The sequence below is a fragment of the Protopterus annectens genome, chromosome 15.part0 (genome assembly GCF_019279795.1).
Source record: "Protopterus annectens isolate FY-2018-M chromosome 15.part0, PAN1.0, whole genome shotgun sequence".
Lineage (NCBI taxonomy): Eukaryota > Metazoa > Chordata > Ceratodontiformes > Protopteridae > Protopterus > Protopterus annectens.
The window spans coordinates 246,921,658-246,938,508 of record NC_056749.1 but is presented as its reverse complement, the minus strand read 5'-3'; the positions used below and the strand labels follow the sequence as shown (position 1 = coordinate 246,938,508).

The 16,851-nt window shown below is 39.2% G+C and overlaps 1 protein-coding gene across 1 annotated transcript in view; it reads right to left on the bottom strand.

The window, feature by feature from the left end:
- The window catches only part of TPH2 (tryptophan hydroxylase 2), a 471,178-nt gene that overhangs the window by 367,687 nt on the left and 86,640 nt on the right, over window positions 1–16,851 (bottom strand). The window contains exon 2 of the mRNA XM_044056995.1: window positions 6,127–6,276. Coding sequence (XP_043912930.1) covers window positions 6,127–6,276 — 150 coding nt within the window. The remainder of the gene's footprint in view (window positions 1–6,126; window positions 6,277–16,851) is intronic.

The window sequence follows — 16,851 nt, the reverse complement described above, 5'->3', positions numbered from 1 at the left end:
TACACACTAGAATAAAACTCTTTAATGAAAATGAAAACTCTGATTTTTTTAAAGATCTAATACTTCTGGTGCTGTTTATTTTGCAGATTTGCAAAAGGTCTATCAAAACAGGACCCAACAGTGCCTTGTATGTCAGGCATAGATCACCTCTTAGCAGTCTGTGGAAAACAGAGTTTGGAGATTGGACTTTGAGGAGATCTGCATAGGACATTGTGTTTACATCCTGTATTATTTTTGTGAGAAACCTCTGTGGACATTGCAGTTGTTGCAAGTGTGTGGTTAGGTACATAAAAAGGGGGCATTATGCTCTGTGATGGGTCTGAAAATGGCTGAGTACAGTGGCATGATGACTTCCCTTTTCCCAGATGCCATGACCTTAATTATAAGTTGAGTGACATAAAACTATTTTCTTACAACTGTAGACATATGTTGTTTCAAAGACAGGTTACTGTCTACCTGAGTCCCCAAATCCCTTACTACTGAGGCTACTTTTAAGGATGTTTTATCAATGAGAAAATGTCCCTAGATGGTCAACTTCCCCAACATCTATGCATTTCTTGGAACTGGATTTCAAACGGTGACCTTGGTACTAGTCATTTGTTTGGGTTAGACCTTCCTGTAAGATGTTAATATCTTTGGGGGGTTCTATGATTGCTCCTAGCATGCAATCATCAGAAAAAAACTGGTAAGCCAGAGGCCCCTGACATTGACATTGACTTCCAAAAAACAGATGCCAAAGAGGAGCTGACCCAGTACAGACTCCACTGGCAATTGGGCTATTTAGGAAGGTGGTCTCTCTAATCTTAAATTCCTGGGTCCTGCCTGTGAGCCAGCTAGCTACCCAGAGAGTTATATAGGGGTTTATGGCTAATTCCATTGTTTACAATGTTCGAGTTGGGTATTGTATCAAATGTCTTAGCTAGGTCAAGGTAGGCAGAATGCACTATTTTGCTCCCATCTATTATCTTGGTGACCTTCTCAAAGAATTCCACCAGGTTCAGTGGGCATGACATGCCTTTGACAAAACCAAACTTGATGGGATCCAATTTTGAAGGCTTCCTATCTCATTGTTAATCATTTCCATGATAATTCTTCCCATGGCTTTGCATGGTCCTCCCTTGTGCAGAGAGATGACCATTGCAATCTTCCCTTAATGTGGCATGAAGCCTGTTCAGAGGCTATGGATGAATAGTTACATCAATGGTCCTGACTGCTCATATTTCAGGCTATTTAGGAGGCATCCTGGGATATTATCGGAGCCCAACGGAACTGTATTCTTGGCCTTGGAGAGTGCATCTAAGACCTGCTGGTAGTTGGAGGGATTAAGTTAGATGGTATTTCCTCCAGGGAGGCTAGGGTGTGGGGGCTAAAGGTGGAGCAGAATTTTTCAGCCAGAAGATTTTCTCTATCTCTGGGTTCCACAAACATGGCTCCATTTCCCAACAATTTGGTGCACCGTTGTGTGCTGCCCTTGAGGTTTGTACATAGCCTTATGGTTGTCATTGGTCTGGGACACTATCTTTACCTCAAAATTTGATTTTTTAGACTTAATTAGTCCTCTTAGATTTCTATTCAGTTTGATGAGAGTTTTTATCTTTTCTGGTAACTTTAGTTATGACTTTTTTCTTTTGTTGTACTACCTGTTTAATTTTCCATTCCACTGGAGTGGCTTGTTTTTTCATTTAGTTTTGGGCTTACTTCTTGTAGGAATAGCAGCCTTTATTCAGTCATTGACATGATTGTACAGAGCTTCTGCAAATAATTCTGTATAAACAGCTGTGTTATCTTGGTTTAGAGAGGCTTGAAATTTTAACAGGTTATCACTTAATAGAAGGTAACTTCCTTTGGAGTAGTTTCTAACTGATACAGGTTTTGCTGGAATTACAAACTTGATTTTTATTTTGACGGAGACTGTATTGTGTTCTGACCTTACCAGACAGGACCCGATACTTGGGGGGGTGCAGGATTTTCTAATATTTGTGAGTACCAGGTCCGATATCTTTGTACCTCTAGTAAGCTATCTACTAACTGGTTCAGGGTCTTTGCGTTTACAAAGTCCAGAAATCTCTGTGCCTGTAAATTTAGGGTTATGTAGGATTCCCAATTTATACAGGAATAATTAAAGTCCCCTGTGAGTATGGTATTTGGTTGAATGGTGAGTGTCTCCAATAGATCTAAGTATGAGCTATGAGTTTCATGGGGCATAGAGAGTGAGCTATAGCTTGCCAGGATATGGTATGGTAGTGTATCTATAATAATCTGGACATGCAGGAACTCCAGTGTGTCATCCTGTTTAAATAACATAGGGGTATTCTTTTGATTGATGTAGATCAAGACACTTCTACCTTTAGTCACTGTCTGAGCAGTTGCTGGTCTAAATGTATCCAAGGCACTGAAGCTTGCACTGCCAGGGTACTCTGTGGGGCTTTAAACCATGTTTCAGTAACTGCACATATGTCCACATTCTCCAAGGTGAGGAGATCTAGGAAGGAGTGGAGCTTCTTGTTTAGACTCCTGAGCAGTAACACCTTTATACTTCCTTGGGCAGATTTTGCTATAGTGGAAGGTTTGTCAATCTGTCATCATCCAGAAAAGGCTCTGTGGAGGAAGGGAATGTTTTAGTCAATATTTGAAAGCCAAGAGGGGACAGGTGGACACCATCCTTGACAAAGCAATATGATTTCTTAAGCATGTCCTCTCATGCTGACAAATATTGTATCCCCTAGAATGACACCAAGAACTAAGCCAATTATTAAAGTCAGTCATCTTCTGTTCATATCATGGCATCATCTTTGGTGAGGGTAGAATGCTGCTCAATGCTAGGGACATACAGTCAGAGAGAAACATAATGTCTCCTTTCACATAGTCTAGGGAGGTACATCTCAAGTCATTTACACCTACATGGACTCTGACTAAATAATACTGGTACTTGTGGTGCAGTGACTTCAGAGGATGCATAACTTGGCAGATCCTGGCCCCTGATTGGTAACTGACCATTATTTTTTTCTTATTTAGTCCAGTGAGTGGGGCATCAATACACTATACAATGGAGTCCCCCATGACAAGAGTTCTGGGGTGTGTATTGGCTTGCCTTATGGGCTTGGTATGTGCAGTATCTTGTGTTGTTTCTATTGAGTCCTTTCAGGTTTGCTGAGGTCTTTGAGAAGACTGCATTTAAGGGCCTTAGCATAAGTAGGTCTATGTATGGGGTGCGTGTTATATGGGGTGGGTGTAACATGTGTGTTTCTGATAACTAGATTATAATGAGAGTTTGTACACAAGAGTTTTTCCCCCAGACATATGAAACAGACAAAGTAATTTACTCTCATTAATGTCATAGAATAGTTAGCAGAGTGACAATATAATTCGTAGATGCCATTAAAAATTAGCATTGCATAAAGAAAATTTGCTTAAGGAGCTAACAGCAATTTGTACTGTGCAATAAGGCTGCAGCAGAGCAGAATGGGGATGAGATTGTCCTATGCCATACAGCAATTGTGCAAAATTTATTAAGATGAGGGAATGCATGGTGCTGTGGATTGCTGCATGCCATATTTTTTTAGTCAAAATAATGATGCTGTGGATCCAACAGGAAGGTGGTCCCCTCTCATGAATAATGACCAACACACAGTTTAATTGGTGCATTACTCTTTGAGGGGGGGGGTGGACACAATTCTCCAAGCTGTGAGCCACCACTTTTTCCTGCAGTAAAGATGTAAAGCACAATGACAACCCTATCATCTTCTTCATGTCCCCATTTTTACTTTAGACTGTAGTGTCATGTGGACAGCTGACAACTCTTTTGATTCAGTGCCACTCTTCTGCCGTGAAATCCATCCATCAACTGGCTTCATGTCCTTATTTCATCTTGTCTTTTTCCCATCGCTCTCAAATTTGCTTTACTGTAATATAGGTTATAGGCTCATAGTGAAGTACTAGGTTTGCTGCCCTGGCAGGCCATTTTAAGCCTAGCCAGTTTCCCTTTCTGGGCTCAAAATAACCTATCCCGTTTGGTTAGAGACTGGCCTTACCCATCCCATGGTAGATAATTATATATTACCACTAATGAGAATAACTGGGATCATACCACAAATAATTTGAGGGGACCTATGCAAGGGATAAAGCATTTAAGAGCTGCCTCTGTCCATTAGACGTACAGGGGGCAGTCCTTGGGCAAATTCCTGTTTCCCCTACATAGATCATTTCATTATTTTACTTCTTTCTTTCTTTTTGCTTACATTTTTATAACATTATTGTATTTGTTATGTTTGGTGATTAATTGAAACTGGCAGTTTTAAGTTGCAGTTTACAATGTTTGTGAACAAACTCATGTCAGGTCAAAGTTCATTGTGCAAAAGGAAGTTGTTTTACTAATTTTAACTTGAATGTTATTCCTATTGGATAAAAGTTAATTGGCAGGGTTTATAATGAGCACTTTACATTGTGAACTGTTTTCTACATCTGAGGAAGTTCATTGAAACAAAAATGCAGTGTGATTTTAAAGTGTTTATGTATCTGTTCTTTGGTGCTGTTACAGGTTTTGCCTAGTGGATTAAAGCTGGATGTTTTACCATTTACTCCTTGATTCTCCCTCAGCTGCCTTCTTTTGGTTATTGATACTTTTTGGCAACTGTTTCTCTGTGTTTGAATTTTGGGATATTGCAGATAAGGTTAAGATCCCTAGACCAAGTATTTCTGATGCCATTTGACTTGATGATGTGTAATAAATCCACCAGCAATGGGTCAGAGGATGCCTTGTATGCCAGCTACAGTTCAACTCTTAGGAGTCTGTATGATACCAAGAGTAGTGACAGGGCTTTGAGTTAGTCAATGAAGGACATGTTATTTAGGCCTTGTATCCTTTCAGTAAGGTATCTTGTGTTGCAGTTGTTCCATGTGTCTGGACAGATATGTGTGAAAAGAGGCATTATATTCAATGAGCAGCTTAATAAAGGCTGAGTAAAGGGAGACAATGAGATCCTTAGATCTAGATATAATCCCTTTGTTTATAAGCTACACAGAAGAACTTTATACAACAATGGACACATGTTGGACAAAAGTTAGGTCACGTCTACATAAGTTCCCCAATTCTGAACAACTAGGTCAACTCTTAGAGGAGTATTGTCTTCTGCTTTTCTGCACATGTGACCATACCACAGTAATCTGTTATTATTGATGTTCTCAGCAATTGGAGTGCCTTTGGCTTCAACTTTAATGTCTTCATTTTTTGATGGTCCTACAATAAACATCTTCATTTCATATGTATTTCATCCCTATCACCTCAAGTTCCATCTACTGTTCTATCTGCAGGATAAAGGTTCAGGTGTGGTTTACCAAACTAACTGAACATAAAGCAGATAGCAAAGGAAAGAGGGGTAGAATGTCTGTGGGTAATGAATATATTACATATAATCACAAAAGGGAGAAATGTAACCATAGATAATGTGCCTTACAAATGTAAGTAAAGAAAAGGGAAATGGAGAACCTTCAACATTGAGCAGGACATACTACATAGGAAAAATGGGGGCAACTATCACAATAGCTATACTACAAGTTAACTGGTTGGCAAATGATTTTAGGGATGGGGATGCTAAGCATAAACACTGCTATAGTTACAATGTATGAGAGGTACTGCTTGTGAAGTGCTGCTCATTTGCAGCTTTGATATCTGTTCCATTTGGTGGGACTTGTCAGAATATAAAGCAGTGGGTCCTGCCACATCCTACAGAAGCCATGATAATATATTCCTCTCAAAAGCCAACCAGGTCTACACAGTGAGGTCCACAACAGATTTATTTCACATAGTACAGTCTGTGTTGTTTTTTATCATAAGTAAATCAGACATATGCTGATTCAGAAAACACAATTTAGGCATTTAGATCATTTATAAAATCTAGAACCATTATGTAATTATTTTTACTACATATAGTAATTTTTCTTGTAGTATCATTTGGGTTGTCTCATGATTGTCCATTATCCAGTAGGATCTGCCTGCATATCAAATTAACAATAGAAAAAAAATCTACATCACAGTCTTAGAGTGTAGATGAGAAACTAGGTCAAATATACATATAAGCATGTTGATGGCATTAAATCATACCCACTAAGAAATAAATATATAATTACCTGGAACAATGCAAGGGCTTTCACCAGTCCACCAACTTCATTTTTAAGGGAAAACACAACAGCATTCTTTCCACCATCTGCTGGCTCACTCTTGCGCTTCTGTTTTTTCGATTTGTCTTCCTCATTTTTACTTCCACTGAATCTGACTGCCTGGAATGTATTATATATTTCCACATGTGAGCAAATATACTTACAGGCATTGTAATCCAATTTAGTACTTTCATTTTAAATGAGGACTTTTTTGTCATGTCCAAATTAAAAATAATTCCTAACCTTTCATGATTACTACATATATAATAAATGTAGTGAGAATGTACAACAAAAAGATAAAAATTCATATGTTTTTCTGGGCTGTCTTTCCTATAGCAAATCCATCCATTCATCCACAACCCCTTTTTCCATTTTTGCAAATGGGGTCAGGGTGTCACTTCAACAGTGACAATCACCTAGAGCTAAAGTTCACACTGCCGAGTGTTCCTATGGCAAATATTTACATATTTTTCTTCACAATAAATATGTATATATTTTTTTTTGCAAATGTGGATTAATAAGGTATAACAAATGTTAGGATACTATATGTACCAACAGACCATTAACAATAATAACAATTTTACTTAGATTCAACTTCACATAAACATTTGATTATAGCTATTTAACACTAATGCTTCTAGTACTGATATATTTTGTCTATAACAAAGGAAGTAAGGTTACATTAAATATAAAATTATATTATACTATAGGTTTTATGAATATAGCATGCATAAAAAATAGATGGCCCTCTTTAGAGGCATGGCTTGAGCAACACAACCCAAAATCTTGACAATAATCGAATTTTGGCTAAAAGATGTATACTTGACAATAGATACATCATGTTACATATTTACTGACCTGATAAATGTTTATTGAATGCCCCTCAACAACAGATAAATCATATTGTACATTTATAGACCTTATCCATGAAAAGGAGGCTGCTCTTTGACTCTGCTAAAGAAAAAAAATCCAATATAACCCTTTGTGTTTATAAGAAAAAGTAGTACAGCAAATAATTCTAAACCTAAGTGAATGATTAGTCTAATAGAAATAAATGGCCATACCAAAAGTCAGATTGTTGCAATTTACTCCCCACCGTGTCATCAGTCAACCTCATACAAGATACAGTAGCTCAAACTACTGTTTTAATCAAAAAACCCATAAACTGACAATATGTGGTTATCTAAACCTAGACTGGAAAAAGCAACATAAAGCTGAACTCAATAGCTACCTCAAATAATCTAATAATCAAATAATGCATATAGTAAATGATGGTAGTAGACATAACCCTACAACAGACAAATAATAGACAAATCACCTATTATTGATGTATTCATTTATAATATAACTGACATTGTACTCTCCTTACAATTTTTCTCAACTACTATAAACAATCATCCTCCCATTCTCACTCATTGGCCATTCAAATCCTTCAAAATACCTCCTGATTCAAATTCACTATATTTCTTAGCCTCAGAAGACACTCAAGGAAGACCTCACACACATAGATTGGTCCTCACTATATAACTGCTTAGATGCCACCATAGCCCTGGCCACTTTCTATAACTTATTAACCCATATATATGATAGATATATATAAGATAGATTTCCCCTTAATAAAAATAAGAGTACATGGCAAAAATAACCTTGCATCACTCTGGAATTAAGAAGACAGATATAAAAACAGAGACAAAGCCTGCGAAATGTGGATACAAAACCCAAGTAATTTAGAAAATTGTAAGAACTTCCAGGAGCTACAAACTACCAGCAGAATAAATACCAGTACTGTTAAGTCCTCTTACACATATACCCCATAAACTACATACTTAAATCAGCTAAAATCTTTCTTAAAAGCTTTAAAAGCTCTCTACACTAACATACTTTAGCAATTCAAAGCTGGCTATGCACTTCTTAAAAGCAACTGCTCTTCAATTGCAAACAATCTTCAATAACAGGGTCTATATCAGAATATTGACATTTCAAAATGTCAAAGTACCTTTGTTCGATACGAAAATGTCAAACACTGAGTTTGTTGAATGGCCAAAACACTGATTTCTTTCCAAGGGAAAGAAATCAGAAGGCCAACAATCAACACAACATAAAAACTAATGTATTTAAGTGGGGAGCTTCACCACACACACCCCACACCATGGGGGGCTGTGCCCCCCACACCTCCCTAACTAAATATTCTAACTCCAAGACTGCACTACAGTTGGGGAAAGGGCAGGTGTGACAGAACGGTAAATTGATTTATTTCCCTTGGACAAAAATCAATGTTTTGGCCATTTGATAAACTCGGCATTCGACATTTTCATGTCAAATAAAGGTGCTTTGATATTTTCAAATATCGATAATCTGATATAGACCCTCAATAACACCCTAAGTCATTTCTTGACATTCCATTTCACAGATTAATACCAAAAGCTCCATTTTACTGCAGACAAGTAAGCTTTTTCCAGCCAAAGAATTAATCAAAAAATAGTCTTTAACTTTAAAAATTGCCACCATATTCTGCACCCCAAATTTCTATAACTAGAAGCTAATATTGTATATAACTATTAACAAACATTTTCAGCTGAACATTAACAACAATAAAAAAACATCCCTTACAGCCACCTTCCAGTAGGATAACAAGCTGAATGGCTGTCTTTCATGAGCTCCTCCCCCCTGGTAAAAAAACAAAAGTATTAAAAGTCAAAAGTGCAAAGAAGTCTGCCTTTGTAGAACATAGGAAGCAAGCTAAAGGGATCTATGTCCAAAGGAAGAGGAAGACATAAAATGGACAAGCTATATAATGCAGTGGTCAAAACTAATACTGTTCCATTGGAATATATCAGTAAAACAGACAGACGATTAGAGGAAGGCAAAGCAGCTCTATCAGTGTACTCCGATGAGTTGGAAGGGAGGAAGAAGACAGAAGGAGAACATGTTACCTTTGAGCTTGTAGTGAAGTCTTTTATCTAGAGGGGCCTAGCTGTTTTCTTTGTGGCAGAACGAATCACTCTGGTTTCATCTAGCTAAAAGCATTCCTGCAACGCTGTTATTTTTGATTGGATAATTGGGCTGGTTTCTGTTTCTCTGCCTTTAATAGCCAGCGTTTTAAACCAGTTGTATTTATTTGTTCAAGCTGTTCAAACCTGCAGTGAGAGGCCTTCTACCATTTGCTCTGCTGTGCTACTGGAAAAAGATAAGTGCTTATTTTCAATTGTTTTCTGTACTTTTGTTTTACAGTATATCTGTGTAATCTGTGCAACTGTTTTTTAGTCTCCTTTTTGTTGTCTGCTAGAGCTGAATATCTGTTACTGTTTGTGACCTTTGAGCTTATAGTGAAGTCTTTTATCTAGAGGGGTCTAGCTGTTTTCTTTGTGGCAGAAAGAATCAATCTGGTTTCATCTAGCTAAAAGCATTCCTGCAACAACTATTATTTTTGATTGGATAATTGGGCTGGTTTCTGTTTCTCTGCCTTTAATAGCAAGTGTTTTACACCAGTTGTACTTATTGTTTCAAGCTGTTCAAAGCTGCAGTGAGAGGCCTTCTACCCTTTGCTCTACTGTGATATTGGAAAAAGATAAGTGCTTATTTTCAACTGTTTTCTGCACTTCTGTTTTACAGTATATATATGTAATATGTGCAACTGTTTTTACTCTCCTTTTTTGTCTGCTAGAGCTAAATATCTGTTACTGTTTGTGACCTTTGAGCTTATAGTGAAGTGTTTTGTCTAGAGTGGCCTAGCTGTTTTCTTTGTGGCAGAAAGAATCAATCTGGTTTCATCTAACTAAAATCATTCCTGCAACACTGATAGTTTTGATTGGATAATTGGGCTGGTTTCTGTTTCCCTGCCTTTAGGAGCCAGTGTTTTAAACCAGTTGTACTTACTTGCTCAAGCTGCAGTGACAGGCCTTCTACCATTTGTTCTGCTGTGATACTGGAAAAAGATAAGTGAAAGAAAGAGATACCAGACATGATGAAATCCTCCTTCTCAAGGAAGAGTAAACCTGTCTGGTGGACATCTATAATAAATAAACTATATAATAAAAGAAAAAAATGCTGTCCGGGAACAAGAAGGAGCAGGTGCCTAATTGGAAGAAATCTCTCCTTAGCCTGAACAAGCAAATAAGAGCACTAGTGAAATCCTCCAAAGCAAACTTCAAGTCCACACTGGCCACATCTACTAAAGACAATCATAAGGCTTTCTTCACATATGTCTTATGCCATAATCTAAAGGGAAGCACTCAGATCTCCTCAGAACTGGTGGTCAAGGACACCACATACACAAACCCTGTAGATATAGCCAACCTGTTGGCAGACAGGTTCAGTGAAAACTTCACTCCTCTGTCCCCCCATCAGTAAAACAAAACATCCCCAGTACCTGCCCCCTCCCTTATCTCTAGGGAGCAAGTCATCACTGCCCTCTCAAAGGCAAAAAGTACAGCCTCCATGGGACCGATAACATCCCAGGCTGCATCCTACATGAACTCAAGCAGGAACTTGCAGGATCATTAGGCCCCCTATTCAGCCAAAGCCTGAGTACCAGCTTCATCCCAGCCAAGTGGAGGACAGTTACTGTCATCCCTTTGCACAAAGGTGGAGCATCCACCAATCCAGGAATTTATAGACCAGGAATAGTGTCAAGGGCTTTGGCTAAGTCAAGGTAGGTGGTGTGCGCCGTCTTCCCCTTTTCATTGCTTGGTGACTGTTTCAAAGAAGTCAACCAAGTTTAACAGGCATGATCTCCCTTTGACAAAACCAAACCGTATGGTGCCAAGCGTTTGTAGGTTGCCAATGTCCTTGTTTATAAGGTCCATGATAATGCATTCCATGGCCTTGCAGATCAGGCTAGTTAGGCTGATGGCCTATAACTGCCTGGGTCAGTGGACGCTCCACCTTTGTATAGAAGGATGACAGTGGTTGTTTTCCGTTCAGCTGGGATGAAGCCGGTGCTCAGGCTTTGGCTGAATAGGGTGTCTAATGGAGCTGACAGCTTATGCCTGAGTTCATGCTTTTACTTGCTAGGATACCCCTTGGCTGCTGTGTGCTTCATGCCCCTGTGCGCTGCTTTAATCCTGTCTACCCTCCACTAGGAGATTACTATCCACCAGGGACCCAAGGACCCCCCCAATCATTCAACTGTAACATCACTTCATAAGTGAAAACTGCTGTTCTCACACGCAAAGTGATAAGAGAGTATGTGCAATTTCCTACCTACCCTCCACTAGGAGATTACTATCCACCAGGGACCCAAGGACCCCCCCAATCATTCAACTGTAACATCACTTCATAAGTGAAAACTGCTGTTCTCACACGCAAAGTGATAAGAGAGTATGTGCAATTTCCTGCCTACCCTCCACTAGGAGATTACTATCCACCAGGGACCCAAGGACCCCCCCAATCATTCAACTGTAACATCACTTCATAAGTGAAAACTGCTGTTCTCACACGCAAAGTGATAAGAGAGTATGTGCAATTTCCTGCCTACCCTCCACTAGGAGATTACTATCCACCAGGGACCCAAGGACCCCCCCAATCATTCAACTGTAACATCACTTCATAAGTGAAAACTGCTGATCTCACCGCAAAGTGATAAGAGAGTATGTGCAATTTCCTGCCTACCCTCCACTAGGAGATTACTATCCACCAGGGACCCAAGGACCCCCCCAATCATTCAACTGTAACATCACTTCATAAGTGAAAACTGCTGTTCTCACACGCAAAGTGATAAGAGAGTATGTGCAATTTCCTGCCTACCCTCCACTAGGAGATTACTATCCACCAGGGACCCAAGGACCCCCCCAATCATTCAACTGTAACATCACTTCATAAGTGAAAACTGCTGTTCTCACACGCAAAGTGATAAGAGAATATGTGCAATTTGTAAGTTTGGCTTATACCTAATTCATTACACTGCTTTAATCCTTGTTGTTAATTATTGTATGCCTCACAGCCTGAACACCCAGTAGCCATTCCCCCCCCCAACTCCAGTAGACTACGTATATTCCCTCTCATACATCTAGTTTAATTAACCCTTTCATATATATTGCCTTCTAGCCCTAGTCTAGCCTTGCCTGATTCTTTTCCTCACCTCTGTGGTTATAAACCTAACTGCCCACCAGGTGGCACCCTCCTATCTGCTCCTCTCTTGTTGCCCTTCATCCTCATAAGGCTGTCTTCTTTTTTAAACTCCTTTTTAGCATTATTACAACTGACCCTACATATTACCTTTTCTGCTATACTTTCCCACTATCTGCCTTTAATATTCACTTATACTACATCCTACTCTTCTACACAGATCACAAACCTACTTACCCCTGCAGTCACTCCTCTACAATCAGAATTCCACTGATTGTTCACCTCGACTGTCTCACTCAACTGTCCTACCTCAGCTAGCGTATTCCCAACACACATCTTTTGCCTCACCTGAGAAATATTCCTTACATTACCTCTACTTCCCTTGTCTGTTCATAGTTCTTTCTCTCCTCATCTCCACCCCTGCTCTTATTACTTTAGGGACTTACACCCTTGCTCCCTATTCTAATCCCGCCTTTTCCTACCTGCATCAACCTTCCCCCCCCACCTCACTTCCTCCCAATACCTTATATATAACACCTGTCTCCCCCGGCGCCATCTTTACTTGCTAGGATACCCCTTGGCTGCTGTGTGCTTCATGCCCCTGTGCGCTGCTTTTATGTAAGTGATTGTCTCTGTTTTTAATAGCTTGCAAACTTTTACTGATATCGGTTTTTTACTATCTGAGTGCTAACTGACTGCGCTGAAAGAGTTTACAGTACTACTACGCTGTAGTTGTATTCAAGCTACTATCTCAGCGGTAGTAGCGTTTGCATTGAATTTGTTTTTTCCCTTTGGACATTCTGTATATCGAGAACCTGTTATACTGGTTTTGTCATGTTAGGAATGATTAGTCTAGCCTAAGATTCTTGTCCGCTGAAGGATATGATCTATTGTATTGGCTCACAAATTGTCGTAGATTCTTCTGTGTGTGTGGATCTCCACTTACTGATTTTGTCATGTTTTTAACAATATATGTTGCCTAGAACTCATGTCCGCTGAAGGGTACAATCGTTACCTAGCCTAGACATCTTGTCCACTGAGGGACATACTTGATTGTATAACCTTTACTAACAGCCGCTACTCTTCTGAGTGCGTGGATTTCCAGTTAGATCAAAGCGAGGTCATTTATCCATCTGCTCTCCCTCACTTGGACTTGCGAATACTGGTGAGAGTTTTTCTCTCCTGATATCTTGGCCAACGCTACGGATAGATTGTAGCATTTAATAAATTGCATTAATCCAGTCCTGTAAACACACAGCGTGTGGCGGGAGTTTTTTCTCTCCCGATACTACCCTATTACATCTGCAGTTATCTTGGCCAAAGCCACTCAGAGATAGTGGCGTTTTTATCCTAACCACCATATTTACAAATAAACTGCTTTTTTGCAGTACCACTAACACGTGGTGCGTGGCGGGTATATTTTTTCTCTCCAGACATTACACTCCTCTAATCTGTAATTAGTTTGCCCAACGCCACTCAAAGATAGTGGCGTTTCATCCTTTTGACTGGATTTACGTATATTTTATTGGTTGTTGTTACTATGTGCTTACCCAGAGGGATGCCAAACCCTGTATAACCACCGGCATTGATTATGTACCTTTCTTAATCCAAATTGAATACTAGGTGCATCCCTTTCATCCAGAGCAGTTAATAAATACGACAAAAGGCTTAGAATATAATTTAGCTTACTTTAATCAGCTACACAATGAGCAGGGTATATCGTACATTGCAACTGTTTGCACTGGTTTATTGTATTTAACTATCTGTTTTCTTGTTGTGTTCTTCTCACAAAGTCATACCACAGATGTTTTGCCTGTAACAGTGTTTTCACTTATACCAAGCCTATTGTATAATTGATAGATGCAAACTGTTTGTAGTAAACCATTTTCTTGTCTTTCCTAACTCTAGAGATATGGATTTGATTGCTTCTACGTGATTAACTAAGTAATTTGCCTACCATTTTGTAGTGTGCCATCTAATACTTTTTTGTCTCTCTCTTGTCTTTCTCCCCTTCTCTCTTGTTCCTGTTTTATACATATCTGCTTTCAGCTCTTCAGCCTGCCTATCCTCCACTAGGAGATTACTATCCACCAGGGACCCAAGGACCCCCCAATCATTCAACTGTAACATCACTTCATAAGTGAAAACTGCTGTTCTCACACGCAAAGTGATAAGAGAGTATGTGCAATTTGTAAGTTTGGCTTATACCTAATTCATTACACTGCTTTAATCCTTGTTGTTAATTATTGTATGCCTCACAGCCTGAACACCCAGTAGCCACCCCCCCTAACTCCAGTAGACTACGTATATTCCCTCTCATACATCTAGTTTAATTAACCCTTTCATATATATTGCCTTCTAGCCCTAGTCTAGCCTTGCCTGATTCTTTTCCTCACCTCTGTGGTTATAAACCTAACTGCCCACCAGGTGGCACCCTCCTATCTGCTCCTCTCTTGTTGCCCTTCATCCTCATAAGGCTGTCTTCTTTTTTAAACTCCTTTTTAGCATTATTACAACTGACCCTACATATTACCTTTTCTGCTATACTTTCCCACTATCTGCCTTTAATATTCACTTATACTACATCCTACTCTTCTACACAGATCACAAACCTACTTACCCCTGTAGTCACTCCTCTACAATCAGAATTCCACTGATTGTTCACCTCGACTGTCACAACCCGCTCCGTTCGCCCTGCGGGCTCACTCCGCTCCTCTCCCTACCCCCAATTCCCACCCACCCCCAGGGGTCCTCAATATATTTTCACTAAACCACACCCCTACTTTCACCTATACCAATCGAATAGTTCTCCTTATTACCACTCCCCTCCATACTTATTCAATTACCTCTCCTAACTAAATCTAATATCCACCCCACCCTTATAGTTTCAAAGACCCAGCTGCTATTACTACAAACCCTTATCTATCTTCTCATCTTATACCTACATCATGGCCAATGTTATCTACCTAACTCAACTAACAATTATAGCCTTTGTTTTACTCCTACCTCCTCTAATAACTATCTACACATTAACCTCTTATGAACAACCACTCCACCCAAACCTTCTACTGCCTTCTAGGTTCACTTCCACACCACTACTACCTATCTCTCTTTACAGCTTTAACACCACAATTTGTCCCTGCTACCTGCAAGCCAAATATCACAGACTAACCCATATAAAATATAGTACTCCCCATGCAAGAAAAACACTTTGTTTTTATTTCCTTAACGTTAACATCCCCACATATAGAATACTCCACTTAGCCCTGCTAGATGGAGACATTCATCCTAATCCTGGCCCAAACAATATTCCTGACACTGTACAAATCACCTCCAACATTACTCTTCCACATACACCTAATAAGCCTCCAAACTCTCTTTCAATAGCTCATCTTAACATTCGAAGCATTAAAAAGAAAACTACCCATCTTCATGCCCTATTAGAATTCTACCAATTTGATTTCCTATGTCTATCAGAAACATGGCTAAAACCATCCATCAATGACAATGAACTTACCCCACCTGCCTACAGTATCCTGAGAAGGGACCGTATTAACAAAAAGGGAGGGGGTGTAGCAGTCCTGTATAAAAATAATCTACAAGTCACCACATCTAACATAAATCTACCTATATTTAATAACTCAGAAATCCTAGTCACTAAACTTCAAATCAACAAATTCAAATCCATTAACATCGCTTGTATTTACCTTCCCCCTGGTAATAACATTAATACCCTTGAAAGCATTCTGAACTGGATATCTATCAATCTTCCACAAGAAACTTTAATACTTGGGGACTTTAACATCGACTGGAAGTCCTGCAGTACCCCTCAGCCCACCACCCACATTAATCTTTATGGCTTCTCTCAAGTTATTACCTCCCCTACAAGAATTAATAAAACCAACAACAAAGAAAGTATACTAGATTGGATTCTTACAAACTCTCCACATCTTACATACAAGGCAGGAACCCTCCCTGATGATCTAAGTGATCACTTACTCACTTATATCATCAGACACAAAATTAACATACCTAACCCAACTACATATCGTACAATCAGGACTAAAAAATCCTTCAACCCTGAACTTTTCCAGCTAGAACTTAAACACTGTGATTGGTCACCACTAAAAACACTCCCCCTAGATAAAGCAGTTGACTACTTTAATTCCACATTCTTATCCATCCTTGACCAACATGCCCCTGTACGCTCTATTAGAAGTAACACTAAACCTGCCCCATGGCTCACCAAAGCAACTAGACAGAATATTCTCCTCAGAAACAAATCTTGGTCAAAATGGCACACTACCAGGAATTCAACAGACCACCAAACCTTTAAACAACTTAGAAATACTACTAAAAAAGCTATCCTGCTAGATAAAAAAAACTTTTATATCCAACTACAACAAACTAACCAAAGAAATCCACAAAAATTTTGGTCCAGCATCAACAAACTCCTACACCCAGGCCAATCTATAACACCTATCCCACAAGGCTCTAACCAAGACAACCCAACACAAACTGCCAATGCCTTTAATTCTTTCTTTACAGATACCATTCAAACACTAGCTAAGCAATTATCTCCAACTTCCACTAATCTAACCACCTCTTCAACTTACCGTATTCCATTAT